Genomic DNA, 27,581 nt, shown 5'->3' with positions numbered 1-27,581 from the left:
AATCATCTTCATCCGAGCTAGAGGACGGTTTCGGTTTGTTGTCATGTTCCAGTGGTCCGCTGTTGCTAGGGGAAGTGACGTCCTGGCGGTCTGGATCAGAGCTGATGGAGCAGATACACTGAGAGTCAATGATAGAGCCAGGGCCAGCGGACGAGCAGGGAGCCGTTCTCAAAATCCGCCTTCATCCTTTTTTAAACAGACTATTTTCAGGATAACAATTACTAGAGCATAAAGTTCACACTTTACTCTTTTTAATAAGCCTAATATTTTGATATTTCCCGATTCGGAATGTTAGACAACGACTGGTGAAAACTGGGTAGCTGCTGTGAAGGGAATTAGCAAGCTAGCAGGCTGTATAAGGGGACTCTGGCTGGGAGAGACAGAAGAATAGACGGGTAACAAAGAACGGATTTCCGTCGCTTTTATTAAATACTCCGAACATATATCATTTAAACTACTCCTGTTAAAGATAGCTTCGTCGCTAGCTTTGTTATTTAGACAGTTATCATGGAACTGAGAGTAGGAAACCGATACAGACTGGGAAGGAAAATTGGCTCTGGATCCTTTGGTGACATTTATTTGGGTAAGTAGTTGTTTGTTTATTGAGAGGGTCGGTATTACCTGTCAGTTTGGTAAAGGTGCACAACATATTTTGTTTTGAGACGTCAAATGGATTCCCAGTGTCCCTCAGTCAGCTGCTCTTGAGAGTCCTAATCAGTAAGTTAGCTTGAGCAGCAGAAAACCCCCACTAACCTCCGATATTTTACCAGCTAGTTTAACACGACAGATTAGTCTCAGCAGGCATTAGTCCCGTGTTTGTATGTAAATCAATATTGTTACGAGTATTACATGATAAGAAGGTTTTCTTGAGTGAAAATACAGAATCAGGCAGCACAAGCAGTTATGCTTTATGGACTGTATATTATTAGAAAATATATTGTCAAGAACCTACAAAACTGCTGTGATTATGCATTTGTACTCTTATTATAAAACAACCACTGAAGAATTCCCAGATCAAGCTTTGCCTTTCCTAAACACACTGTTCTGCATTTTGTTTGCTGAACTGTCAGCTATATTGTAGTCATGTGTCGTTATGTTCATAATGTGTTTAAAATATGTGTTGTAGGAGTCTCACATTTGAAAGGTGTTGTTGTAATGGCAATATCCTGTCAAAGACAATCATATGGCGAGTTAAGCCTGTGTTTTGTGTCTTTAACATCTAATATTTTCAAGATCAAGGTGTCAGTCAACTTGTTCTTTTTTTGTTGCCGTTTTAAAGACTTTGCTACACTGTATGTGTACTATATTTTAACATCGCCCTGGTTTGTCAGGTCTTGCAGGTCTGACAGCAGAGGAAGTGAAAATAGTCAAGTAAACACAGATATAGCATTGGTATCGCATGTTGTAGAAACAACTCAGAAGTTGCAGACATGTTGCTAGAGGTCTTTAATTATAAGAACTTTTATAAAAGGTCTGTTATGCTCAACTTGAACAAGATGGCATGCTCCCTTCACGTGCAAGTTTCAACTTAACTTCCACAGTCTTGTGTAAAGAACTGATGTAATATTTGCTTTCGTCATTGTTTTTGGGAGCCTGAGGCAACTAGTATTGTTGTAGGCAGCTGCCTTTAGTGTAAGGTCTTATGTCACCACAATGAAGTTATTAAAGTTATTATATATATGGTCCTGGGCTTAGTACCAGTTTCTTTTGAAGCCTCCTGCGCAGGCCTTTATGGTTTGAATTGTGATACAAAGTTTTTGCATTGGAATATGGCATGCATATGGTTTCTTGGGTTTTGATGGGCTTTGTGCTCTTGCTCAACTCCTTCGTTTTCGTTTCGCAGTTGGAGTTGTGCAATGATCTCATCGCTGGCCAGAGTTGTGTTTATTATGATACGTTCTCTGCAGTACTTTGGTGGAGAAATACTCCACGCCTCCTCTCTGTACTTCTCTACAGAAACGGCTTAAAAAACAATCACTAGTTCCAAAGCAAAATCCTAAATCTGAATAGATAAGCCGCCCAGTATGTTCTTGCGAAATTTAGTTTTTTGCAGAAGTCCGTTGAAGTTCGCAGACAAAGTGGATGAAGGATTTTTATGTGGCTATTTACATAAAAACTGGGTGCTTTGTTTTTGTTTGCAGCAGGATGGCACGATCAGTGCACTTTAGAGTTGGGTTACACATCTTATACATGTCACTGTGGCATTAATGGTCAACATAGAATCCAAGTGTGTGAATTACCAAGTGCCTAAATGTTGTTATGCAACAGTGGTGATTCAGCTGGTGTACTGGAAACAGCCGTGTTCATGTACTCACTAAGGGGCTTATAAAGACTCCCAATATCTCCACACCTGGGGAGGCAGAGCCTGACAAAGTCCAGCTGGGGCTGAAGGAAGCCAGACTGACCTGATCAGCAACACATGGTCTCTATACCAAGCCTCTTAAAAAGTACAACATCAGCCTGCCTGTGTGAACCGGAGCAGGGGAAATGCTCTCAGAGCTCTCATGAAAACATGTCTTGTGGTTTGTTTTTAGTGGCACAATGTTTTTCCACGGTCTTCTGTAAACAACAACTTCTAAATCGGTTTTTGGAACTGGATGGGATACACCATTCAAAAGTTAAGGGTCAGTGCTATTTGACTGACATTTATAATATTACAAATAGTCAAATAAATGCCTTTTTTTTAAAACGCTTATTAAAGAAAAAAGATTTTAAAAAATAAATAAATAAACATAAGTAGCACAACTGTTTTCAACATTGATAATAATAAGAAATGTTTCTTGAGCAGTAAATCAGCATATTATAATGATTTCTGAGGGATCATGTGACACTAGTAATGACTGCTGAAAATTCAGCTTTGACATCACAGGAATGAATGATGTTTTAAATTATATTTAGAAAACTGTTATTTTAAAATGTAATAATAATTCACAATAATAGTTTTTATTGTATTTTTATCTAATAAATTAAGCCATGGAGAGCGTAAGATACCTTTTTTTTTTAAACACAAAATTTACTAACCCCAGAATTTAAAATGAAAATGTATATTTAGATTAGCTTTTCATCTTATGCATTTCAATGATTGATTTGTAATTTTCTAATTTATTTTTTGCTTATTTAGACAAAATACTGTAGAATATCATCAAGCATTTGTCGGTTATCGGGCATAGCATAAAAATAATTGACTTGTTTTTAACCCTGTAGAACACTTTTTCCACGTGCTGTTTGATTGTTGTTTAACACCCACAGTTGTCCTAAACCTCTTCTTATTGTGTAGCTGAACCGGTATTAGACTCACACTGCTTTAACATGCTGTTCTCTCATTTACCAAAGATGCTTATTTAGCAGATCACTCACTAATGAATTGAATCTCAACACTGCAGCAGAAGTATCCATCTGTCTCTGCACTGCACAAACCAACAAGCTTGCGGTCACGCAAAATGAATTTGAGCATATGCACATGAATGAGATGAGTGCAACCAATTTGTTCTCCAGACAGGCTCAGGCCGAACTCTCAATCCCTCTGGAGGGCCCTGGGTCTGGTGTGCGGGATGGGGGTTGCGATTTATTGATCTCCAAGATTACATCATGGAAGGCTTCAGGAAATTATTGCACTTTTATCTTAGGGGAAAAAATGACCAGAGTGTTATGAAGGAACCAGATATTCAAGCAGATGAAAAGAGAAGACTCAAGAGCTCAAAACCATGATTGATATGCAGTGAATGGAAGGGCGTTAATGTCATTTGTGTCATTCCCTGTTGAACCATGTGCATGTAGACAGCTGTGTTAAGGATGGGCTCCTGTAGTTTTTACTGATGTATTGAGTGGATGTGTCTAAACATGTTCCCTGTGCTGTCAGTATAGGGGAAGAAGAACATTCTCTCTGCTGAATGTGCCCAGGCAAATCAAATTCCACCGTACATATCTTTGCAGTCTTTGATATTCACCAGTAGTGGTGGTGTAACACGTTCATAGAAGCATGAAATGCAAAAAGATCAAAGGGAGATATTTTACAGAGAAATGCACAATAAAAAAATGTACCACTCACCTTAGTCTTGACTGTCAAAAAAACAGGCGACTTGGACTTGGTTAAGATGGAAAATGGTTGAATGGATCCTTGTTTGTTTGCTAGGGCCTAGCCAGGACTTTGTGATAAGCCTGATCAGGTGTCTAGGCTTTGCTCATGTTTATTAAAGTAATATGCCTCTAATGTATCTGATGTGTTGCGGTTTCCTGTGAATGCACTCGTAATGCGAGGTTAACAAAGGCAGGCCAATCAAGGATTCTGAGGTCTGCAGCCAGGTCTCACTCGTGTGTGACGGGAAAATCTCGTCATCCCCAACAATGGACTCCGTTCAATTTAGATGGAAATGGGGCTGATGTAAGTAGCTGTGCACACTGACAAACAGCAGTAAATCCTGTCAGGAACCTTTTAAAATAAATAATAATCTCAGGCCACACAGGGATTTGCTTAGATTTTAAGATGAGTTGGCATATTTTTTAGTTGACATGAAGAATTGTGGCAATGTATCTCTTTTGGAAACTTGTGATATCTTGACCTATTTGTGGTGTGGTGCTGCATAAAATATATTAGGGTTGATAAAAGTCATTGTTAAAATTGACATGAAATAAAAATTCCCCTTATATTTTCTAAATGCATGTTATTGATCTTATTGTGAGTGATTCATCTATGCATATGCTTGTCATAATTTTTAATCAAGTTATGACTCTATCTTCCAGTGAAGCAACAGACTTCTGTCTGGTGACTTCTGCCGGACTTCTCCAATCAATTAGCTCCACGCCTCCACCCCTACAAAAATTGTTCGCAAACTAGCTATCATTTATGAGTGCAATGCCCAAAATCTAATCAACAACCAATGCATAGAACCAAGTCACTGCTTTACATTTTTAATTTCTGATAATCTGTTACACTCGGATGTATGTTACATTGTGAAAGAAAAGATCTGTCGCTGTTTCAGTTTCACTGCAGTTTCTCAAAAGTTTTAAATGTTAAATGATATATTTGGGCAAGACCTAACCTAATCTAAACGTGACACAGAAAGACAGTGTTGTTAGCCAAGTCAGCATAGCATGTGGTTCTGTGAGGGTTGTTTCAAGATCAACACGTTACATGTTTTTTTTTTCATCAGGATCATTTGTCTTCTTCTTTTCCCACGTCTTGCCATGTGTAAGGCTGAAGTGTGTTTTGTGCCAATTCCATGCTATTTTTCTAGCTCTTCTTGAATGTAAGGATAGATACGAACAACCCCTTACATGTGTCTGAGTGTTTTTTGCATACAGATCCTCTGTAGTTTTGCAAATGAAACAGACATGCTTGTGTTCTCTTTGGTGAGAATGTATACCAGATTCATTTTCACAGATTCCTGTCATGATCATGTTTCATAATTTCGTAACAAAAGACTTCTGATTTCATAAGAGGTGGTCAGGTTGCCTATATGCATTGTAAAGCCCAGATTTAAAGCTTTTAGGTTGACGCCTATTTTGTAAACCAATTAGTTGTCTGCTTCCATTAAGAAAGGAGAAAAGTATTAATTTTGGTTCCAACAAGCTATTGGTTTACCAAAAATTTTTACAGTCACATAAGGCAGAAGTAGCGTTATAGTGCTTGCTGTAGATTTCATGAGAGAACTCTTATTCAGAATAATTTTCTCATGTACTGTACATTTGCAAAAGGAGCACAATCTGTTCTCCCACAGATTTGAATTAAGAATGTCCTAAGTATCAAAGTTGCAGACTTGCGGAGCAATTGGTTCATTTGTGTTTTTGATAGTGTGTCTCTTTGTAGCTTTCCAGCTGTGAGAGCTGTTGTTCCTTCATGCATTTTATTGACCCACCATGTATATTTAATATCAGTAATGTGTAGCTTCATTAAGCTTGTGTTGGGCAGCTCATGCATTAGCAGCTTTGGCCAGTTCATTTTATTTTCAGGAGCAGTGTTGAAGAGCTCTATAGTATTGACAGTTATTGATTGTTATACCACTCTTTCACGCGGCAGTACCCACAGGGTGGGTTTAAGGTTTTCAGGGACTGTGGGAAAACCACTACAGCTATGATAGAAAAGGGTCAATCACCAGAGTGGTATCGTATGGGCCCATCTAAGCAGTTGGTCTGTTTAGCTTGCATGCCTTTTTCCACAAGCCATGACAGGTGATGGCTTTGTAGAGTGCCCTATAAAGCTGGTACTGCTTGTGCCTCTTAGAGTGTCTTTTCAAAGTGGTAATAGATCATAGTAATTCAGGAAGCGCAGTGGCTGGAAATATATACATGATATGCATATGGATGAGTTTCAACAGGAGAGTAATGGATCCAGCTCCACTGTGGCATGGTCCCGGTATAGCACTTGTTTAACATGTAAAAATAAACAGTTTGCACATCCAACATTTAAACCATATTTACTAAACGAGTTCTAAAGAAACATTTTGGCACAGGCACCAACAGGATCTTATGTGTGCAGTATTTGCACTACTTGCACTGTGTACATTCACACTTGAAAAGTTGTTAGTTTCTGCATATACTCTGGTTTCTTCTTGTATCCTGTGATATGTTTGGTATAAATTAATTTCTTAGTACCAAAATGTATTAACGGTTAACTGCTGTGACAGCAGTTGTTCTTACCATTCTGATAAATGTTACTATATGATTCATGTTACTGGAAGTCTTCGTAGTTGAGCTTTACATGTCATATTCATGTCTATTGTGGTGGAGCATTTAACAGTGAGATTGGTCATCAAGTTGATGTAATACTCACCACCACCCTTTTAATAAGCTGATGACAATTTATGTCCGCCATAATGGCTTCACAGCTATTGTTTCATCTCTGCAAACCGTGATCTGGCCTTTTATTTACAAGGCAGTTTTCAAATGCCCTTTCGCACATCACTCCTTCCCCAACTCACACATCACAAACACAGCTCTTACAGGTCTATAAAAACTTATAAATACTTTTAACTAAGTTTAACTGTCGAGAAGAAACTCATCATGTTGATTGAAACCCAAACATTCCATCAAATTTCTGTGTCTTGTCAAAACACAGCCAGTGTTGACCTTTTGTCTGCCTCTAAGTTTTTGAAATTTGGCCTGCACTTATTCACAGTAAATATTTTGTAAAACAAAGAAAATAACAGCACCTTTCAGCCTGTCACAATCATGCAAACATGAAATATCAAACACAATAGTAGTTCTTTCCTGCTTTTCCATTGTTTATTTCTATGTAAACATGCACTAGTTGTATCTCGCGTGTTGTGCCATTCTAAAAACGCAATGCTCAAGTTAAAAAGTTCAGCTTGAGTCTCTTAACCTTGTCTTTTTTCTCATTCCACTTATGTTTTTCAATGCTAAAACACATTCTGTGTGAATAGCTGATTAGGACTAGAGATACAGTCTATATTACAATCCATTACAAAGCGCTCCGCACACACAAGCGGTTAATTAGTTGTGCCACCATGTGGCTGGATCGTTTTTTTTCTCTTAAGTTATCATTTGCGTATTGTCAATGTCTAATTGTAACTTTTGCTAATATTTTTATTCAGAACCTCTATTATTTCATTTAAAAAATAGTCATATGCATTACAGTCGAATATGTATAAATGAACAGTGTTGCTCTTCATTTTGAAAGGCACAGCTCTCATTCAAATAAATTGCAGACCTTGCAATTTGATAACCGCGTCATATCATGATTTTGATTTTATATCAATTAAATTTTCAAATCTGTTTTATTATACATCATAGTACAATTCATATCAGTCAATTTATATGTTGCTTTACAGTAGACCACCTGCATCTCTGACATTAGTGGTTAGTAGGTTTTAGGGGTCACTGCAGAGCTGATATTTCCATTTTAGATTGGGTCTCCGTAACCTGTCAGTATGACTTTTTTTCTGACTGGTCTCCTGTCAGGAGGCTGGAAGAGCAGTACTGGGTTAAGAGTACTGAATAAGAGAGGGAGGAAAGTTAACAATGTGGGGTGTTTTTTTTTTAACCAACTCATTCATCCTGTCACATCCCTCAGGCATAACACGTACGCATAGCCTAGTCCTTGGGAATGCCACAGTCTTGTTGTTCTCCCTATCTGTTTCACTGGGTGTCTGTTACAGCAGATGACTGTGGATGATTTTCAGCATCCTCTGCTCAGGATGTGGAGTTGAGGCAGATGGTGGGCCGGAAAGGAGGTGGTATAGCAGTACACGTAGATAATTGTGCCCACTCCCTCATGCTGGAAAGCTGCGTGCGTGAGTCAACCTTAGATATGTAGAATTTTTTTTTTTTTTTTTTTTAATCATAGTGGGCCTGCATATTAATTTTATTTTTTGGTTATATTTAATTGTGTCCCAATGACTCATAATGCACTGGAAGCTAAAGCGTATTTAGACACTGCAAAGCCTCTCTAGTTGAGTGGATTTATTGCGCTTATGCTCGTGTATGCATGTATTATACGTCACAGATACATGAGCAGATATTTTTTTGCTAAAGCTCAATACTTTAGACATGAAATAATTTGGTTGTTTCTCCATCCGCTGTCCATTTTTCACTTTTATATTTGGTTATATATAGTTTTACTGACTTTTCTTCCTCTTTTCTGATTTTCCAGGCACAGACATCTCCGTGGGGGAAGAAGTAGCCATCAAGCTAGAATGTGTGAAAACGAAGCACCCACAGCTGCACATCGAGAGCAAGATCTACAAGATGATGCAAGGAGGCGGTACGTGTTTCCACACTCAGACAATAGCTTCTCGTGGTCTCCATCCGACTTCTCCATTAACACAGAACTATGAGTCACACGCACACACCTCACACTGCTGCCACATACATAAGAGCCTGTATAATATTTACTGTATTTAATATGAACAGTTAGGTGTTAAGTTGATATTTACCTTTATTACTTTTCTTTGTTTGTTTGTTTGATAGCGTACCATCTTAATCATATTGTGCACATTAAGCAGAGCTTAACATTCTAGAAATATAAAAATACATATGGCCATTCAAAGGTTTGGGGTTGGTATTTTGTTAAAATATATTTGAAAGAAGCTCTTTTTTTTTCAGTCAAAAAAAACAAAACATCAATTGATCAAAAATAGTTAAAACTGTAATATTGTAAAATATTATTCGAATTTAAAAGAACTTCTATTTTTAACTTCTATATTTTAAAATTGAATTTTCATCAGCCAGCAGTCTTCAGTGTCACACATCCTTCAGGAATCATTATAATATGCCGATTTGGTGCTAATTTTTTCTTATAAGCCTTGAACACTGTTGTGCTGCTTAATAATTTTTTAAAAAGTTTTTCAGAATGGGAAGTTCAAAACAACTGCATTTATTTGAAAAAATTAATCTTTTGCTGAATGAAAGTATTAATATATTACAACAAAACCTTACTAACTCAAAACTGCTGAACATTGTAGTGTAGAAAAATATGGGTCATTTTGTGCTGGGGCCAGTGGAAATTTAAAACAGGAACTACTGGATGTCCTTCCTGTTGATCCCTGGTTAGTAATATTAACCTCTTAAAGCCTCTATAAATTATGAACATTTTATGTTGGATTAATGTTGTACTTTTGATGAGCTCCTGAGTCATTTGTTTGAGTAAGAGGGTTCTCTGGAGGTAAGGTGTAGTTCACAGGATCTCCATTTCTTAGATGGTGTTACAGAATACTGTAGCAACAGTGGGCGGCAAACCAATCGTGACCAGTTCCCCTCGCTTCATCAGTCAATGAGTCAACGCATCCTTCTCCAATGAGAGTGGCATTATCAGATCTCAAACTACTCACAGTGTTCTGTCGCCACCATGAATCGTCTTCTCATAGGATGTGAAGGATGTAGGCAATTTGTATCCTCAGCGTTGTTATCGTCCTGTAATCAGTCACAATATCAGGTTTTGTTGAAATTTTGGTTCTTTTGTAATGTATGGTGATGGTTTATGAATATACATGAGATGCCTGAAGGATGCGTCTCCCCTACCGGCCCCAGCCGGGTTTGGCCCCGATTGCTTTTATTCTAGATAGATGTATGACAATCTTGTCGGGGGTGTTTTATGGTGCCAGCAGCAAAAGTGTGTTGTTTTTGGCATTCACTTTCAAACATGCTCTAGTTTGTCCGCTTGCTCCCAGCATGACTGAGCATGCATGACGTTCGCTCCGCGGCGGCCTAACGTTGTGATGGAATCCGTGCCACGACAGACAGACATTGTGAGTGAGCCTCCCTCTCAGCGCTTGTGCTCTCTATGATCACATGGACCCCGGGCCAGATGGTGCGTGCGGAGGGGAGTGGGTTTGGGGGGGAGGGGCCAGCCCTGTGCATTCCATCTTCTAACTGGGTCTCTTGCACCACTCACAGCCTTATTTAGCACAGCATGAACAAGCATATGCACTGATAACTTTATATCGAGAAAGGTGTGGGTACCTGCATGTATGTGTGCATGCGTGTGCATGCATGTTGTAGGTAGAAAGCGAACCTTTTATGCTATTTCTTTTTGTATGTTGTTATTTCTGCATGTTTTAGCAGCAGAGTTAGTCTTTTTTGAGTCCATACATGGAGAAGCACAAGGCTTGGCATTTTTCTATTTTAATTCTTATTAATATAGACAGTGTCAGAGCTGTCCTGATGTGAGAATGGAAAGGCGTGCTGGATGGCTCAGACCAGGAGATATATTTAACCTCCTGAGTTTGCGCAGGAATAGCTGACCTGGAGGATGTTTTCTGGAAAGTGCTGAACAGCAAAAGCTCTGTGTTGTCGAAGGCATCGGCCAGGCTCAGGGTGCACACGGCCGTAGACACGACGGCAGCTGCCGAGAGATCTCTGACCTACCAGAACTCTGCTGAGCCCTCTGTCGCTTCCTCTCCTTGATAATCCTGAAAAAAACTATAAAAAAGCTTAGGCTTGAGTGGCACTCAAGAAACCTGTTTGAAAACAATCATTATGCTGTAAAATATAAGTCAATACATTTACAGGGGTGGAAAAAGGCAGCTGTGGATGCCAGGAATTTACTGTGTAAAAAAAAAAAAAAAGAAATTACTGTGACATTGTTTCAGGTATTACTGGAAGGTATATTGGTGCCCGTGTATTCTACTTACAAACATATAATTCATAAATCATTTTAATTTCAAGATATTTAAATGACTGCAATCTGCTATGTGGAATAGAGGGTACGGAAAACCACCATGATGGGTGGGGAAATAGAAAGCCACATGATTAATAAGTGGCCTGTCTATAAAACATGGCCAAAACTGAATATTCAAACACACAAAGATCAAACGAGTAAAAGACACCACACATTAAAAAATGCAATAAACATTAACAGAAAATTTAAACATGCTAATATACATTACTCAAAAATAAGGAGAACCAAAACTTTTAAAATAACTCTTGAGAGTGTCCTTTTTTTCCACCATAAATTATTACAGTAATTCATAGTATTTACCTGTAAAAACCATAAGTATTGTACAGTAAAATTACGCCATGTTAAACATTTAAATTTTTATATTGTGTATGGTAACTTCTAACCGATTAACAGGTTTTACTGTAAGTTATTACAATATTTTTGTAAAGTTACATAAATCTGAGTATTCTTACCATCTCATTTAGCATTTTTAACAAGTATTTTTCTACTTGCGTAAATTACCCAAATTGAGGAGGGTTCACTCCAGTCTCATGTTGATTGCATTGAATAATAAGAATATTTTTTTCATTTTTGTAAATTTCAAAGTGAGAAACGATGTAGCATTTAATAGAACTTAGTTTAGTTTTTATTTTCAGATTGCCAATAGGGCTGGGTATATCGAGGGCAGGGGTATATCGAGTTTGTACGATATAACGATATATTCTTTATAAGTGATACGGTATGAGGCAATACCGTTTATATCAAATATAGCCTGCAGTAGTTTGATACGAGCGCATCTGAAAAATATAGCGGAGGACAGACTCAGACGCTGCGGAGAAAGTGCATGATCCAAGTAGTTCTAAACGTGACAAGCTTTATATTAAGGGCTTAAAAAAAACTCTAAACTATAAAATATATAGTTTATAGTTTCGTATAGTTTAAAGGGGCTCGCCCCGTCAGGTGCTCTGACAGAAAGGCTGTGTGTGAGGCTGACAGAGACTCTACTTGAGCTGTTTAATGTGTTTTGAGATGTGCTGTTTTCCTTAATGCATAACTTACATTTCACAGGTATATTCTCCATCTGTAAATGGTATAAAGTCATGGAAATATTTCCATTTTGCTGTCAGGAGTGCCTTTTTCTTTGCTAATCTCTGCTAAGCTTCACAGACTTCAGTGAGTGAGCGCCGCCGTGCGCATGCTCTCCAAACAGACAGAGCGCAATAATTCTGACTAAAATATATATTTAGTTGAAATATTTGTAGTTGGACAGTGTGACATGTAGAATTTTAAACCTACAAGTAAGTGTGTTTTTATGAAATAGCACTAACTGTAATGGGGTAATCAAAATAGCCTAATACAAGTCTGTGCTTTTGTTCTTGTTTATTTTCATTTTTAGTTTAGTGAATTTAACTCCTGCTTTAAAAGCATTATTTGTGTTTTTAGATTGCAATGTTAGAATGAAATGTGATTTTGACCCTTTTTGCACATAATATATAGCCTAGGCTTACATTGTTACATTCACTTTATTAGTTTTCATAGCCTTTAATATATATTGTTTTGTTTGACAACAAATGTATTAAATACAGATTTAAAAAAAAAAAATCCAGATACACAAACGAAAATACTGAGAGATATACCATGTATCGCAAATCAGCCAAAAATACAGAGAGATGAATTTTTGCCCATATCGCCCAGCCCTAATTGCCAATATAAATTAGCATTTTATTGAAGCTGGCAGCTATAATTGTATCACATGAAAGAGTCTTCTTTGTTTAACTGGAGGATTATGTGTATTCAACATCCATTGTATCAGTACAAATTCTAATAATTGTTTAGTGTTGTGACAGCTGCCTTTCCTGGTTCACGTGTGGCTGAATGGTAAGAGGGGGCAGGAAAAAACCCTTGAAGTTATCTAATTGGGTATCAGCTGTCTTTCCCTGACAGCCTATATCTTTTCGTGCATCACTTCAAGGTCATCCTAGAGATGGTTTATGCTTTATGGCTGATGAGTCCTTTCTGAGGGTGACCAACCAGGACCGCTGGTTTACTTCAGCTGAAGCTCTGCTTGGGTTTTATCACATCACTGTCCTACTGAAACAAGCGGGCTACCAACCCCCCAACTATTATGTTGTAGGTCACCTTCGGTTTCTGTCAGTCAGTCCTTCAAAGATACAAATATGTTTTAGTCAAACTTTCCCCTCTACTCTGTAATTTAAACTTTCAAGATCCTTTTGGTTGGCAAAAATTTCCTTCATAATCCAAATCTGTACTAATGGTAATTGTTTCTTTTACAGTCGGTATCCCAACAATCAAATGGTGTGGAGCAGAGGGAGATTACAATGTGATGGTGATGGAGTTGCTGGGACCCAGTTTGGAGGATCTGTTCAACTTCTGTTCTCGCAAGTTCAGCCTAAAGACTGTTCTTCTGCTGGCTGACCAGATGGTAAGGCTTGTAGACATGATCACTGATCACTGTAACTTATGTCCTCTCCACCCTACCCATCTCTTGTTATAGGACACTCAAAATGGGATAATGTTGTGTTCTGGTGACACGACAAGCTTTACTCTTATCTTTTTACTTAGACAACCAGTGTCTTTTTTCACTTGTGTTTGACTGAGTATTAAGTGCCAAGAGGCATTGTGAAAAGAGTCATAATGTGAAAGGACTGCTTGTTCAGCGGTTGTTTTGCTCTCATTGCTTTATTTGCATTGGTGTGTTAGGTTTGCATGGAGAATCTCATTCAGTCATTCAACCTGCTGAACCTGTCCTCTGTTTTGGCCTCAGATCAGTCGTATCGAATACATACACTCCAAGAACTTCATCCACAGAGACGTCAAGCCCGACAATTTCCTTATGGGCCTAGGGAAGAAGGGCAACCTTGTTTACATCATTGACTTTGGCTTGGCCAAGAAGTACAGAGATGCTCGCACCCACCAGCACATCCCTTATCGCGAGAACAAAAACTTGACTGGCACTGCTCGCTACGCTTCCATCAACACTCATTTGGGCATAGGTACCCTGAAAAGTCTTCTGAATAAACTTATTATATTATTATATTGAAACCCCCCTTTCAGACCTGACCTGTCATCACCCTAACATTTAGCCACTTCACCTGTTATAGTCTGGCCATCGAAATGACATACAGTGTTTATCGTCGGTGTTTTCTTTCACAGAGCAATCCAGACGAGATGACTTGGAGTCTCTTGGCTATGTGCTCATGTACTTCAACCTGGGCTCTCTGCCATGGCAGGGTCTGAAGGCTGCCACAAAGAGACAGAAGTATGAGCGAATCAGTGAGAAGAAAATGTCCACTCCGATTGAAGTCCTGTGCAAAGGATACCCATGTAAGCTTCTGCTTATACATATAAGGCATTTTTAAGTAGCCAGTAGGCTTAAGCTACATTATATCAAAGCCATTGACCATAAGCTGCTTGCTAGTTTGAGGGAGGTGGTAGAAGGGAGCATTTGATTGGACCATTCAATCAAATATATCAGTGATCAATATATTTTTTTTTTAAGAAATTAAATTTTTCAGCAGCAAGGACACATCTCATTGATCAGATGTGGCAGCAAGGATATACATACATACATACATACATACACACACACACACACACAAAATTATAATAATATTTCAGTATTACTTTTTGGTCAGATAAATGCAGCCTTAGTGAGCGTATGAGACTTCTTTTAAAACCATCAAAAAATCTTACCAGCACTAAACTTTTGAACAGCTGTGTTGATGACTTCAAATGCAACAAAAGTGACTGAAAGCCACAAAACTTAATTTCATTGCATTTGCCTTTTGTATGTTTCCAGCTGAGTTTGCCACATACCTCAACTTTTGCCGCTCCCTTCGCTTTGACGACAAGCCTGACTACTCCTACCTGAGACAGCTCTTCAGGAACCTTTTCCACAGACAAGGCTTTTCATATGACTACGTGTTTGACTGGAATATGCTCAAATTTGTGAGTGATGCTGCATGGATGCTGTATTTCTTAAATTGTTGTTGGTTTTTGTTGTGGTCTATTAAAGACTTAATGCTTCTTTTCTAATGTGTTGTGCTGTTCAGGGTGCGAACAGAGCGGCAGAAGATCCTGAGAGAGAGCGGAGGGATCGAGAGGAAAGATTGCGACATGGGCGGAATCCTGCGGCCCGTGGCATGATGCCTTCCAGCTCAGGTAGACCCAGAGGAACACAAGAAGTAGCACCTCCCACACCCCTCACGCCAACCTCACACACAGGTGAGACGTCCACTGCTGCCTGTCGGTGCTTGTTTTTTAACTCAAGTTAGGGCTGGGCGATTATCATGCGCATCTCGTCAGTAAAGCCGGTTCCGTGATTAACGGTAAATCTCCATCACCTGCTTTCAAATGGAGCACCATTTAAAGGATTACTCCACCCCAAAATGAAAATTTTGGCATTAATCACTTACCCCCATGTCGTTCCAAACAAGTAAAAGCTTTGTTTGTCTTCGGAACACAATTTAAGATATTTTGGATGACAACCAGGAGGCTTTGTGACAAAATGCATACACTCTTCTATATCAGCCTCGACACAAGGAATGCGCTGTTTGCGTTCAAATCAAAGCGTAAATCGACGTAGAAGACGCATATCTGTGTAGGCTGATATAGAAGAGTGTATGCATTTTGCATCCAGGGGATAATCTCCAAAATGGCGTTACGGTGCCTAATTGTTGAATAAAGTCGTTATTTTTGTTTTATTTCCATGCAAAAAGTATTCTCGCCGCTTCATAACGTTACGAATGAACCACTGATGGCAGATGGAGTATTCTGGCGATGTGCTTCATACTTTTCTGGGCCTTGACAGTGTAATTTACTTGGCAGTCAATGGGACAGTCACAAGCCTCCTGGTTTTATCCAAAATATCTGAAATTGTGTTCCGAAGACGAACGAAGCTTTTACGGGTTTGGAACAACATGGGGGTAAGTGATGACAATTTTCATTTTGGAGTGGAGTATCCCTATAATACACTGAGCCGTAGTTCACTGACAAGCTACACAATATCGTGTTCGTAATCGAAGGCGATTCATTTGCGATAATGAACGCGATATTGAGTAGCTTTTCAGTGAACTACGGCTCAGTGTATTAAATGCTGCTCCATTTGAAAGCAGGTGATGGAGATTTACCGCTATTCATGGATCCAGCTTTACTGACGAGATGCGCATGATAATCGCGTTCGATATATATCGCCCAGCCCTAACTCAAGTAAACATCTGAAGATCTTTTTTGTTTGAGCATAAGGATTATTTTGATTTGCAAGATAAACAAGGATTTTCTTTCTCTCCGCTGCTTCAGATCAAGACAGATTTGTATTCATCAGCTACTTTCTTTCCTGCCATTTGTTGCCGTCTTAGCTGACAGGAAGTGGTTAAAGGGTTGCAAGCTAGTACGCTCAGCAGGATGTTTGCTAGACATGACTTAAATTTACTAGCGTTTGCTTTATCGAAGTGCGGAGGTTCACACACAGATATTTCTACAAGAAAGACATTGAAACGGTGACCCTGCACTGGTCTTGAAGTGTATGGCCTCAATTAGCAGAGCCTCAAGGAATCGAGCGCAAAGACTTATAAACCCACCATATGTCACCTCTAAACCAGTCCCAGTAAACTTCTGTTTTTTTTTTTTTTTAATTCAAATAATGTTTATTCTCTGTGGGGCCCAAAGCGCAATGCAGTTTTTCCAGTTTGGTGTAATTACTTTGTGGTTCAGACGTTGGAAAACAGAAGGATTTTTGTTTAGGTGGACATGACCTAATGTGTGGTGTCGGTGTCCGTTTTTTTTCCATTTTCCATGCTTTAGATGACACGTGTCTTCCTTCCTTTCTCTTTTTGCCAGGAATGGAGCGAGAGAGGAAGGTCAGTATGAGATTGCACCGCGGAGCCCCTGTCAACATTTCCTCCTCTGATCTAACTGGTCGACAGGACACCTCACGCATGTCCACATCACAGGTACCAATGTTATGAGATGAAATACTATGCATTTTTGCCCACTGTTGCCTGTGTGTTTGGCAGCATTGTTAGTCTCTGGCCCCAGCTCCACTGCTCTTAAATGACCCTGTCTTTATTTCCAGTCAAGTCTGACCACAAAATAGATAACTTTGGTTAGAAAACCTTTATAAACAAACTCCTCCACAGTTGTTTTCCAGCTGAGAGACAAAGGAAATGATGATAGAGAGTGATAGCCCTGAAAGAGTGCTCAGATGGAGCTTGTGTCTGCTGTGGCCTTGCATGATATGTAGCCGATGTCATGGTCTACAGGGCTTTTAGCATGCCATTATAAAAGCACTCTGCTCTGAGAGGTGTTTTTGGGCTACACATGCTGTATAGGTGATCTTTAAATTTGTGTGCAATAGTGAAATTGACAGTATGTGAATAAATGAACAAAAGAGTAAATAACCTGGTCATTTTAACCTTTTAAATAACTTGGTAGGATTGGAAGAATAAGGAAATAGAAGTGTTTCTTATAGTATAGAATAAATTTTTTAAAATAATTTTATTGATCTTGTTGGACTCAAGATTTTTTTTCTTAATCCAACTATATATGTAACACATTTTAACTGACAAAAAGCATAAAACAAACCTAAAAAGCATTTTTGCTGGAAAATTATGGAATGTGGTGCAAAACAGTTTGTTTGTTTTTTAAAGCCTATTTAAATGGCTCTTTCAAGACTTACACAAATTGCTCCATCTATATTGCTGTCAGCCAGCTAAGTAACAGTGCATTGTTGACGTATTTACATGAGTTGAATTTGCAAACAGCATTGTTCATACATCACAGAACACTGAAATGTGACATTTGCAAAGCATTACATAACTTAGAAATGTAAGAATAGTTGAAACGCAAGCGTTGGCCCTGGGCCATCCTTATTGTTGAGCCCTGTATTGTGTAACCACTGCCACATGTTTTGGATCTTATTTGCGTTGAGTTCTTTAAAGAACTTGTCACACATTCTTGAAATGCTGCCCAGAGTCATAATTCTGTTGAGAGAGTCTCTGGTGATTTGAATATTTGCTGTTAACGCTTCAGTTCAGAGCCGCATTTTTTGAGGTGTTTACCCCATTGTTGTTGTTTTTTTGCTTGTTTGTTTTTTTTCACCACAAATGAATCTGTTTCCCCCTTCAACCCACCCACCCACTTCAGAATAGCATTCCCTATGATCACCACGGCAAGTAGATGCTCGCCATGTTCTGGTATGAGAGACAGCATTGGGTGAGTGACAGTTGGGTGTTTTTTACTTTTTTTTTTTAATACCTGGACTACCACCACTTCCCTTGATTGAGTAATAGACTCCCTGTCCCACATCACTGCTGTACGGCTGTTACGCAGCACATCACTCACTACACAGAATGAAGAGAGACTTCACTACTTCATTCCTAACTGTAATTTAGATGAAGCAGTCAGATGTTTAGCAAAGGCTCTTGAAGTGTTCAATTGAAAAGCAATATGGTCTTATTCAAACAGAGCACCACAGTCGGCCTCCAGATGTAAAAACCCCATTCATTTTCTCCATAGAGAAACACAAATCTACCATCTTACAATATTATGCTTTCAACTTAAAATAATTTTTTTGTACCTGACTCTGTTTTTATATAGTACCGTTATTTTTTTTAGTTTTAGTGTTTGGTAGTCTTTCCTGAGATTGCAGTTTGTTCACTCATAACTGATGTTGAAGGGATAGTTCACCAAAAAATGAAAATTCTGTCATTAATTACTCCCAAAAATGACAGTTTGGTACATAACTTGGTTTTGAAGTCACATGTTGAGTTAGTTTGAAGCAGTTAATATAAAGCATGTTTTATGTTTAGGACAACTTGCATAAGCTCACAGCAGATCACTATGGTGTTCTGCGTTATATTTCAGATGTGTTCACAGTATTAAAATATATTGATATATCGCATGCGGATATGCATGCGCAACTCGTCAGTAAACCTTTTCATTATCGAAGGCGATATATCAGCGATATTGCGTAGCTTGTCAGTGAACTATGGTATTAAATACCGCTCCATTTGAAAACAGGTGGAGATTTAGCGCTAATCAAGGAACCGGCTTTACTGATGAGATCCGCATGCATATCGCATGCAATATATCGCCCAGCCCTATTGATATAACTGGTACTTTCCTATCCCTGAAGGGAGGGCGAAGGGGGAGAGAGACTCGGTTTCGAATTATGTTCCACATACACAGAAGTTCCACATGTGCAGTGCTTAAAACAGCACTGCATTTGTTTGCTACATATGCGTGTTGAACCAGAAGACTCGTATCTGAAAATGTTTGGTACGAATACGTGTATTCCTTTAGATTCATCTCAAAGCTGGCTGATTGATTTTTATTGTGGCTCCTAATTTAAGACTTTTTTTTTTATGTCTTTGGAGAAAATGAATGGAAAAATATTTATGGATCCAAGGCTACACCAAAACCACCAGTATTCATAGCCTGGGATACTTGCATACTTTATTCCGGCTTCATCCCGGTTAGCAATTTATGACCTCATGCCCCTCTCTAATGACTCGGATGGTATTTTTAAGCTTTGCACAGAAAGTAATTCATAACACCAGATGATGTGATGCGTTACTCACAGATGGACAGTAATGTTATCCTCTAAGCTGAATCTAGACCAGTGGTTCTCAACCTTTTTTTCCACTGGGCCGCACTATGGTCCAAGTGCAAGTCTCGCGGGCCGCACACATCATTTAGATATTACGTCATCAATACAAACCAACCAGATTTATAATAATATTTATAGCCTAAATATTATGATATCTAAACGATTACATTTATTGAAATAAATAATTGTACTTCCCATTAATAAAACACCTGATGCTGTCGGGAGCTGACCAATTTTGTGAAATTCTGCTCGAAAAGAGTAACAGCACAATGAAGTTGTGATTGTTAGTTGCCGTCTGTAAGACGCGCCCAGAAGCGTGACTTGACACGCGACATTGCAGAAAGTGTACGTTCACAAATGTAGCCTATGTTGATCCAAATATGGAAAGCATTTTCGAATTTAATGATCTGAGGTTCTCTCCAGAGCTGTTTTGCCACATTTCTGTGATTAAGGATGATTGATGCGTAGTAGCCTATGGGTGTTTCTTTTTGCCTGAACATCAAGTGAGTGGCGGGGCAAACCAAAAGTTGATGCCGAAAGTCCAGCACTCTCTTCACTGCTGATGCTGTGACTATTCTTGTTTGAATACATTCCTTCGCTGGCATTTTCCACATTTCATTTTCTCCCTTAACAAATTTGTCCATTCTGATGCTCAATTTTACAGAACTAATGGCTGCTGATGACTATTTGAATTGAATTCAGCCAAAGTGCGCGCTTGTGAGTGTTCGTTAAATGTGTAACATTAATTACGTGAGTACATAGATCTGCTCATGTCTGAAAATAATATATGAAAAACAAAATTATTTTACATAACAAAAACATAGCTTATATTTGTTTAGTAGCCTACATTTTTAAATTAATTTAAACTAAAATGAATTGTAAAACTGAAAGTTATTTTTTAAATTGTGTTCGGCACATAGACTGCAGCATTCAGCATGGTGGGCTGCATTTGGATTCGTGACAGGCCGCAGGCTGAGAAACCACTGATCTAGACGGTTGGGCTTTTGCTTATTTTTACTAAAAATTGTGCTAAAGCATCAGTCTCCAGAAATATTTCCCTGCTATAAAAACAGTTTAAAACATAATTTCAACCCTTGATGGGTTTGAGGATGCAATTTGCAATATTATCATTCCTTTTAGTCATGTGAATTTCTGACCGACATATCTCCATATCCCAGTGCTTAGATTTGATCAGATCAAGAGTTGTATACACAAGGCGCACTCTGCTTTCATTTAGTGCAAAAAAAAGTAGTGCACCCATATGCACGTTTGCACACCAGACCATCTGTCACAACTATAGCAGTCTACACACAATCACCATGTACTCTTACATGTATTTAGAGAACACAGTAATTGATAAGTTTAATGGAGTGTTGGAGCGCTAATTCAAAATCAGTCCTGAAGCAGAAAGGAAGCACAAATGCCGTGCAGCAGTGCTCTTGATTGTGTGCTGTGCAGCGCCCTCTGCTTGTGAAGTGTGTTTCTACACTCTACTTTGTGATGCATCCATAACCTCTAGTTGCCTGCGTGTGGATGCCTCTTTCTGTCTCACTCTTTTAACCTCCAGTGCTTGGTTTTGGCTCTCTTGGCATGCAGTGTGACCACCCGGATTGTGCTCCTGCGCCAACTTAATCAGTGCAGCTTTACACTTAAAAGCATTTTTTTGCTTTTAGTTGTTTGTGTAAAACTGCTGCTTATGGCCTCAGTTTACACAAAAAAACTTTTCAATTCCTGTATTATTGTTTGTGCCCTGAATGAATTGTTTACTGGTAGTCTGCGATTTTCTGAACGGCTCACCTCTGCAGCTCTTTTGTTCCCTCTGTAACGTCAGAGATGAATTCACCCCCGCCCTTTTGAGAGCAGCCGTCACATGATTGGCCCTAGAGCCCTCGTGGGCCCCCTGTACTGCCTTGCCTTTGACTGAGGATCATGAAAAATGTATCCCCACCTAGTAATTAATCACCTCAGATTTGATTGTGCATCTGAAGGTGCACGACATAATTAGCTGTCGCCCGTCCTCCGATCTTGAAATAACCCACCATTTGTGTTTCTGAGTGGAAACAAAAAATACAGTATGCATTGTTTTGTTTTTTTCTCTCCTTTGTGTTCCTTGATCCCCCCTTTCATGCCATATGCCCTCTACTGTGGCAGGCCATGGGGGAGCTCAGAGGACGGCCCCAGGACCACCTAAAATATTTAGGACTCAAAGCATTCAGGCACAAACAGTTTCCACCCTGTAAGAACTAGTGATGCACCAAAAATATTTGGCCAAAAGTGTTTTTACTGTTTCAATCTTTTAGAAGGTCGAAAACATTTGACTGAATGATGTTTAATTTTCATTGCTCAATCAACAGTGAAAAGACATCAATAAAACAGCTTTTATTTACCTCAGGAAAGCCATTTCATGTCCGTAGCTCATTAGTTAGCTAGAACACTCAAAAAATCACTCTAGAGAGACACATTTTGCTAATAATATGGAGTATATTACATATGAATTTTATCTTAACCTGTTATTAACATTTTTGAATAAATCTATAATAAAAAAAGTTATTACAGCCACCATTTAAATTTTTGTATTTGAACACCAAATTGGAATAGAAACACAATTATATAATTGAAAATTGATATAAAATCTATTGAATGTGCAATTTAAATGTTTATATGTAACTCAGTTTTTATAAGAAAAAAAGGTAATTATTAAAGTTGATTTGATTGATTCATTGATTATTATATAAACAGTATTTTCAGTTATAGTGTTTGGGTAAAAAAAACCCAAAAAAACATTTTGGTGCATTACTAGTAAGAACTTCGGAGAATTTAATTGACCCAGGCTGATAATGACGACTTATCCTCAGGGCACAGAGCTAAAATTCATGATGATGCTTATGGCTTGACATCATGAATCTGAAAATAGTGATTCTGAATTTCTGAGAACTGAATTGACCGTTTACACCTGGTACTAAGATCTGTCTTGGTTGAGCCTAATCACTTGTGCATGTTTGTTTATATAAATGTTTCACTTTGGAGTCGTACATAACTGGAAACATTTTAAACTTTTTTTAGTTCTGTGGCTGACTGACAGGTAAACAGGCGATCCTTTGAATTTGCTATACATTTCAGATGGATTCATTACATGTTTGCGACCACCTTGTAATGTGCTTGGAATGATTTACACGTTTTTAGTGCTGTCTGCTTGTGATTGGATCACCTGAGACTGCCCAATCTTTATAACAAATGTAAACGGGATGTCTTAGAGACACATTCTTGTGTCATTGGTATCGTACACATTCCCATGACACAGTCAAACTGAGATAACTCATAGGAATAGGGGAATGGCTAGGAACAATGGCTATGTTCACACAGCGGAACAATATGGTTGTCAGTCCTGTTTGGAGTGTTAAATATGATTACTTAATCACAGTTCATTTAAAAAAAAAAGTGACATTCTGTAACCAGTCTTAAATATGGACAGTCATAAATATTCACGAGTCACTAGCGAAATAAGAGAGCACATTGATATATGAATAGAACCATTTGAACCAGTTGACAATAGTGTCACAATATTGACATGACGTTAAAAGTTTAGGGTCATTAAGATATAAATTATATATAAATTTCACAAAATATTTAACAGTATTCCGTTTTTTTGTGTATTTTTGATACTTGCAGCCTTGAATTCTTTTATATACATAAAAAAAATCTATCCCACCCCATACTTTTGAACGGTAATATGTGATTCAAATTCAATACCTATGTATTTGTTTTCATTGTTTGTTGCTGTGGTTACAGGCATTATGCAAGAGTACGTGAAGCAATAGAATTCGGTAATGTCTGTAAGACATTATCTAATCCGCTCCCATCTTTTTAAAGAGTCACGCCTAAGTTATCACTCCAAAATACTGATGGCGTGAACATAGCCAAACTAAAATTGCACTGTTAAAGCCAATTCACAGTGCACCGACAAAACGGCAACAGACACATTCATCGAGGTTTGTCTGATCATGTGTTTTGACATTGTTCAGCGCTTGTTTTCGCCAATTAAACAAGTTGATTCTGTGTTTGTTGGGTCTTGGAATGTCCGACGAGTCACGTATTGGTCGGCTGCCGTGTTAAGTTCCCTGCATAGTGAGTCTGAAATGTTCATATGCGTTTTTGCGTATTCGTCATCCTAAAAATTAGTCACACAGAAACCTTGCACGCCTTTGTAAAAACATCTCAAAATGCTTGCTACAGATGTGAAAAACAGAAAATTGAACCAGATCAAAAAAAAAATTATGACGGGCGAAAGTTTCGGAGGCAATGTGATTGACACTTGTGAAAATTTCGGACTCAGTGTTTGAGAACCGTTAGTCCTTGTCTATCAGTGCAGTGTGAATTGGCCTTTAAACAATTGGGATGCTACTGAGATACTCTCAGCAACAGTTTGCATTTATGTCATGTGGCTTTCAGAAACTGACGTGTCTGTCTCTCCTTCCCACTCCAGGCTCTTTCTCGCGTCACCCCAAGTGGCCTGCAGTCTGCCGTACCTCGATGAGACCCTCCACACGCCTCAAGAGCAGACCAACCACGGCCCTGATCTGCACTAGGACTTCTCCAGCAGCCTCTAACCATGTGAAATCAACCTCAGCAAATCAAATCGAAACAAGAGACTTAATTTCTTCCTTCCTCTCAATGCAATTAAACACACTTGAGAGTCACGCAAACTCGAGAGATGGACAGGTTTTGGTTTTCTTTTCTTCTTTTCGTACACACCACACACATTTCCTTACCTACACTACTCCAACAGACACCTGGGCACATCAGTTGTGCTTGTTAACATCACTTTTTGCCAGACAGTCGCTGGCGAGATGGGAGGGACGGGGCGGGGTGGGGGGCGTGATTGTCAGCCATCGCTGCCTTGGGCCCTCTGACACACACCAGGAGGAGAGGGCTGTCCTCCTGCCATCCAAGGGCCACTTCGCAAAGCAGAGCATCTTGGCTAAAGCCATGTACAATAGCTCTGATAGCGCGACGCACCCTCTCCTATTGCAAAAAATTACTTTTACACAGCTTGGAATGCAGCTGTACTGATAGCCATTGACATTTTGCTTACCGTAATCTTTTATATTTGTCTTTTTGTTTATGTACAACAATTGATTTCACACTGGCTACAGTCTTTTGCAGGTGAATCTTTTTCTCTTTTTGTTAGTTTAACAGGGTTAAGCTTAATGAAATGTGCAGAATTGAATCGAAAGTTTGAAAGCCTGTTCGTTCATGTGGCAGGATGAAGGTATGTCCTTTTCATGTCGTTTTGTAGTTTATTTTGTGGAAGGCCAGGCGGATAAACATACAGCAAAGGTTCAAGTAGTTATACCCACAGTATCACCTTCACACTCTTTTAGATGATTTTTAGTTTTCGTTGCATCAGTCAACCTGGCCCCCTATATCAACTCTCATGTTTTTTTTTGCTCATTGATTTTATTGCATTCCCTTATGCTTTTCTTTTGTTTCTCGAAAGCTGTGAAATGCCTGTATTGTAGAGTTGTTGATGTTATTAATGTTGCTGTTTGTTTCTTTTTACCCCCTGAACTAAGCTTAGTGCTTTTACAGTAACGCAGGCACACGTGGTTGGGTCAAGACTGCTGACAGACATTTATAGCAGGAAGTCAAATAATGAGAAAAGGGCTTCGTTTTTCTGACCTGAGAGTAAAAATGAACAACTTTGGGCATATGTTGAGACAAATGGGCACCTTTTCTTTTAACATTTGTGTTTGGATTTGGAAATGGATGTCCTGAGCCCAGCTTGTCTCATTGAGAGTACACCAGCCATCATTGAAGCCATGCCTGATTTGTTTTTGCTTTTCTTTTGACTGACACTTTTAACAATTGAGATGTTTTGTTTTTCTTCAACTTTATTTACTGAGTATTACCAATGCTTTTAGTACTACCTTTCCCTTGTTTCAGAAGTGTGGTTCCTTGACTTACTGGTGCTATAAGTCACAGAGGACGTGGAAGGCGAGCGGCCTGTCCATATCATTCAGCATAGTAGAGCGTAGGCTTTTTCTGTAGTCATGGGGTTGGGGGACTAGTGGTGAAACTCTTAAATTCTGTTGTCATGTATATAGGATGTTTCTAGTGATGGCAAAGTACCATTTTTTCATAGCCACTGTCTGTGTGTGTGTGTATCGTGAGTATGGGGAAAAGGCTAGTGCTTAGAAAGGTGCGAGGGACTTTGTTCCGTTCTAGATTTGATAAGTTAGTAATTCTTTCTCTCCACTGGTGGTCTCACAGAAACAGCCGCTCCAGTACTGGTGTTGTTTAAATGTAGGCACAAGTACACTTTGTCGGGGATCGAGCTATTATGGATTTCTCTATTTCATTTTCTGGTTCATTCTACACACGACTGCTAGGCCAGTCCTTCTGCATCACACTGTGCTGTATCAGGTGGAATTATGGAAAACTTCCTTCCCTGGAAGATTTTTTTTCCCTCATTTGTATTGCCACTGTATTTGTGTATTTTAAAATGTGTAAATAAATTAATAAGTACTTGTAAGTAGTTTTTTCCCTTTTCCTTTCACCACATAAAAGATGTTTCTTAAAGACATAGTTCATCCAAAAATGAAAAATTCTATTTGAAAAAAAAAAAAAAACCAACGTATCCGCATGGTGCAGCTGATACAGAACAGCATACGTTGTTTACCTTCTGTGAATACTCTCCAAAATGGCGCTATAGGGTGACACGGAGGAGACGAATTGTTGATAAAAGTCTTTTTGTTTTCTTTGCATACAAAAAGTATTCTCATAGCTTCATAAAATTCGTTGAACCACTGATGTCACATGGATTATTTTACCGATCTCCTTGCTACATGTCTGGACCTTGATCATGGTGATGACATTGCTGTTTATGGGAGGGTCAGAGAGCTCTCAGAATTCATCAAACAATATCTTAATTTGAGTTCTTATAGGTTTAGAATGACATGAGGGTGAGTAATTAATGACAGAATTTTAATTTTTGGTTGAACTATCCCTTTATTGTCGTTCCAAATGCAGAAGGCTTAATCGGGTTGGTTGGACGCCATATTGAATGAGGCTTTGAGGGATAGCGTATATAAAGTTCCTAAATCATGTAACTTTAAAATCTGTTTTACAAAGTTTTTCAACCGTTTTTATTTTTTCTTCTGAAAGTATTGTCAGCTGAATAAACGGTGAGGAGTCCATTGAACACACTGTATTGTAACTTCCGCGCTGATATCTGGGGCCCACCTGGGCTACTGGGACCCAGCTAATTTTGTTCTCAGTTTCCATGGTGGCCCCACATAGCCCAGAAGGCCCTTGATGGGCTCCATTTAGGGCCCATATGGATTAACCAGGTAGCTCCCATTTGGGGCCTATATGGGTTAGTAATGGGACCTAGCTAGGTCTTATGTAGGTCTCTTATTGGCCACAACAGATATGCACATGGGCTAAAATGGGTTACCTTATTTTACAGTAAACCTCTAAATACAAACATTGCATTAAATCCACTAAAATGCTAAAGGTATTCAATGAACATAAATCAGTAGTCCATGCTTTTAAGCAAAGTTTATTTGGAATACTACCCTCAGCCTTATTTTCATTCCAGTCAAAAATTAAGTTCACATCTATTCTTGAAACACAAATATATTTTAATGACACTTTACAGTTTAAAAGTACGTTCCACTTTAACTTTGGCACTTCAAAATGGTCATAAAGAGGCCGTTTTGTAAAAGTGTAAATGGGTTAAGTTTTTTTGAAGATGCACAATAGCTTATGATAAACATTTATTTCAGGCTTTAATTCACATTAATATTGATTAGTGCACTGCACAGGGCTCATCTAAAC

At 38.7% G+C, this 27,581-nt stretch overlaps 1 protein-coding gene across 5 annotated transcripts; it reads left to right on the top strand.

Moving 5' to 3' along the window:
* Positions 1–98: 98 nt before the first annotated feature.
* On the top strand, positions 99–26,335 carry LOC306868876 (casein kinase I). Of its 5 annotated transcripts, none has more exons than XM_079415318.1 (10): positions 107–583; positions 8,609–8,719; positions 13,408–13,556; positions 13,899–14,127; positions 14,288–14,458; positions 14,934–15,082; positions 15,187–15,358; positions 16,973–17,085; positions 18,278–18,346; positions 24,226–26,273. In XM_079415318.1, the coding sequence occupies exons 1-9, from the start codon at positions 508–510 to the stop codon at positions 18,308–18,310; spliced, it is 1,203 nt and encodes a 400-aa protein (XP_079271444.1). In that variant the 5' UTR covers positions 107–507; the 3' UTR covers positions 18,311–18,346; positions 24,226–26,273. The 5 variants fall into 5 exon arrangements, with proteins under 5 accessions (XP_079271443.1, XP_079271444.1, XP_079271446.1 ...); XM_079415320.1 differs by having other exon boundaries at positions 15,187–15,295; positions 24,226–26,272; XM_079415317.1 differs by lacking the exon at positions 18,278–18,346 and having other exon boundaries at positions 99–583; positions 24,226–26,335.
* Positions 26,336–27,581: the final 1,246 nt, after the last annotated feature.

This window comes from Barbus barbus (assembly GCF_936440315.1).
Source record: "Barbus barbus genome assembly, chromosome: 4".
Taxonomy (NCBI): domain Eukaryota; kingdom Metazoa; phylum Chordata; class Actinopteri; order Cypriniformes; family Cyprinidae; genus Barbus; species Barbus barbus.
This window is presented reverse-complemented; position numbering and strand designations above follow the sequence as displayed.

Bases quoted from the DNA above. Each gene is read 5' to 3' on its own strand.
- LOC306868876 (XM_079415317.1), top strand. From the start codon at position 508: ATGGAACTGAGAGTAGGAAACCGATACAGACTGGGAAGGAAAATTGGC. The intron at 584-8,608 runs GTAAGTAGTTGT...CTGATTTTCCAG, and splicing joins CTTTGGTGACATTTATTTGG to GCACAGACATCTCCGTGGGG. The intron at 15,359-16,972 runs GTGAGACGTCCA...TCTTTTTGCCAG, and splicing joins CACGCCAACCTCACACACAG to GAATGGAGCGAGAGAGGAAG.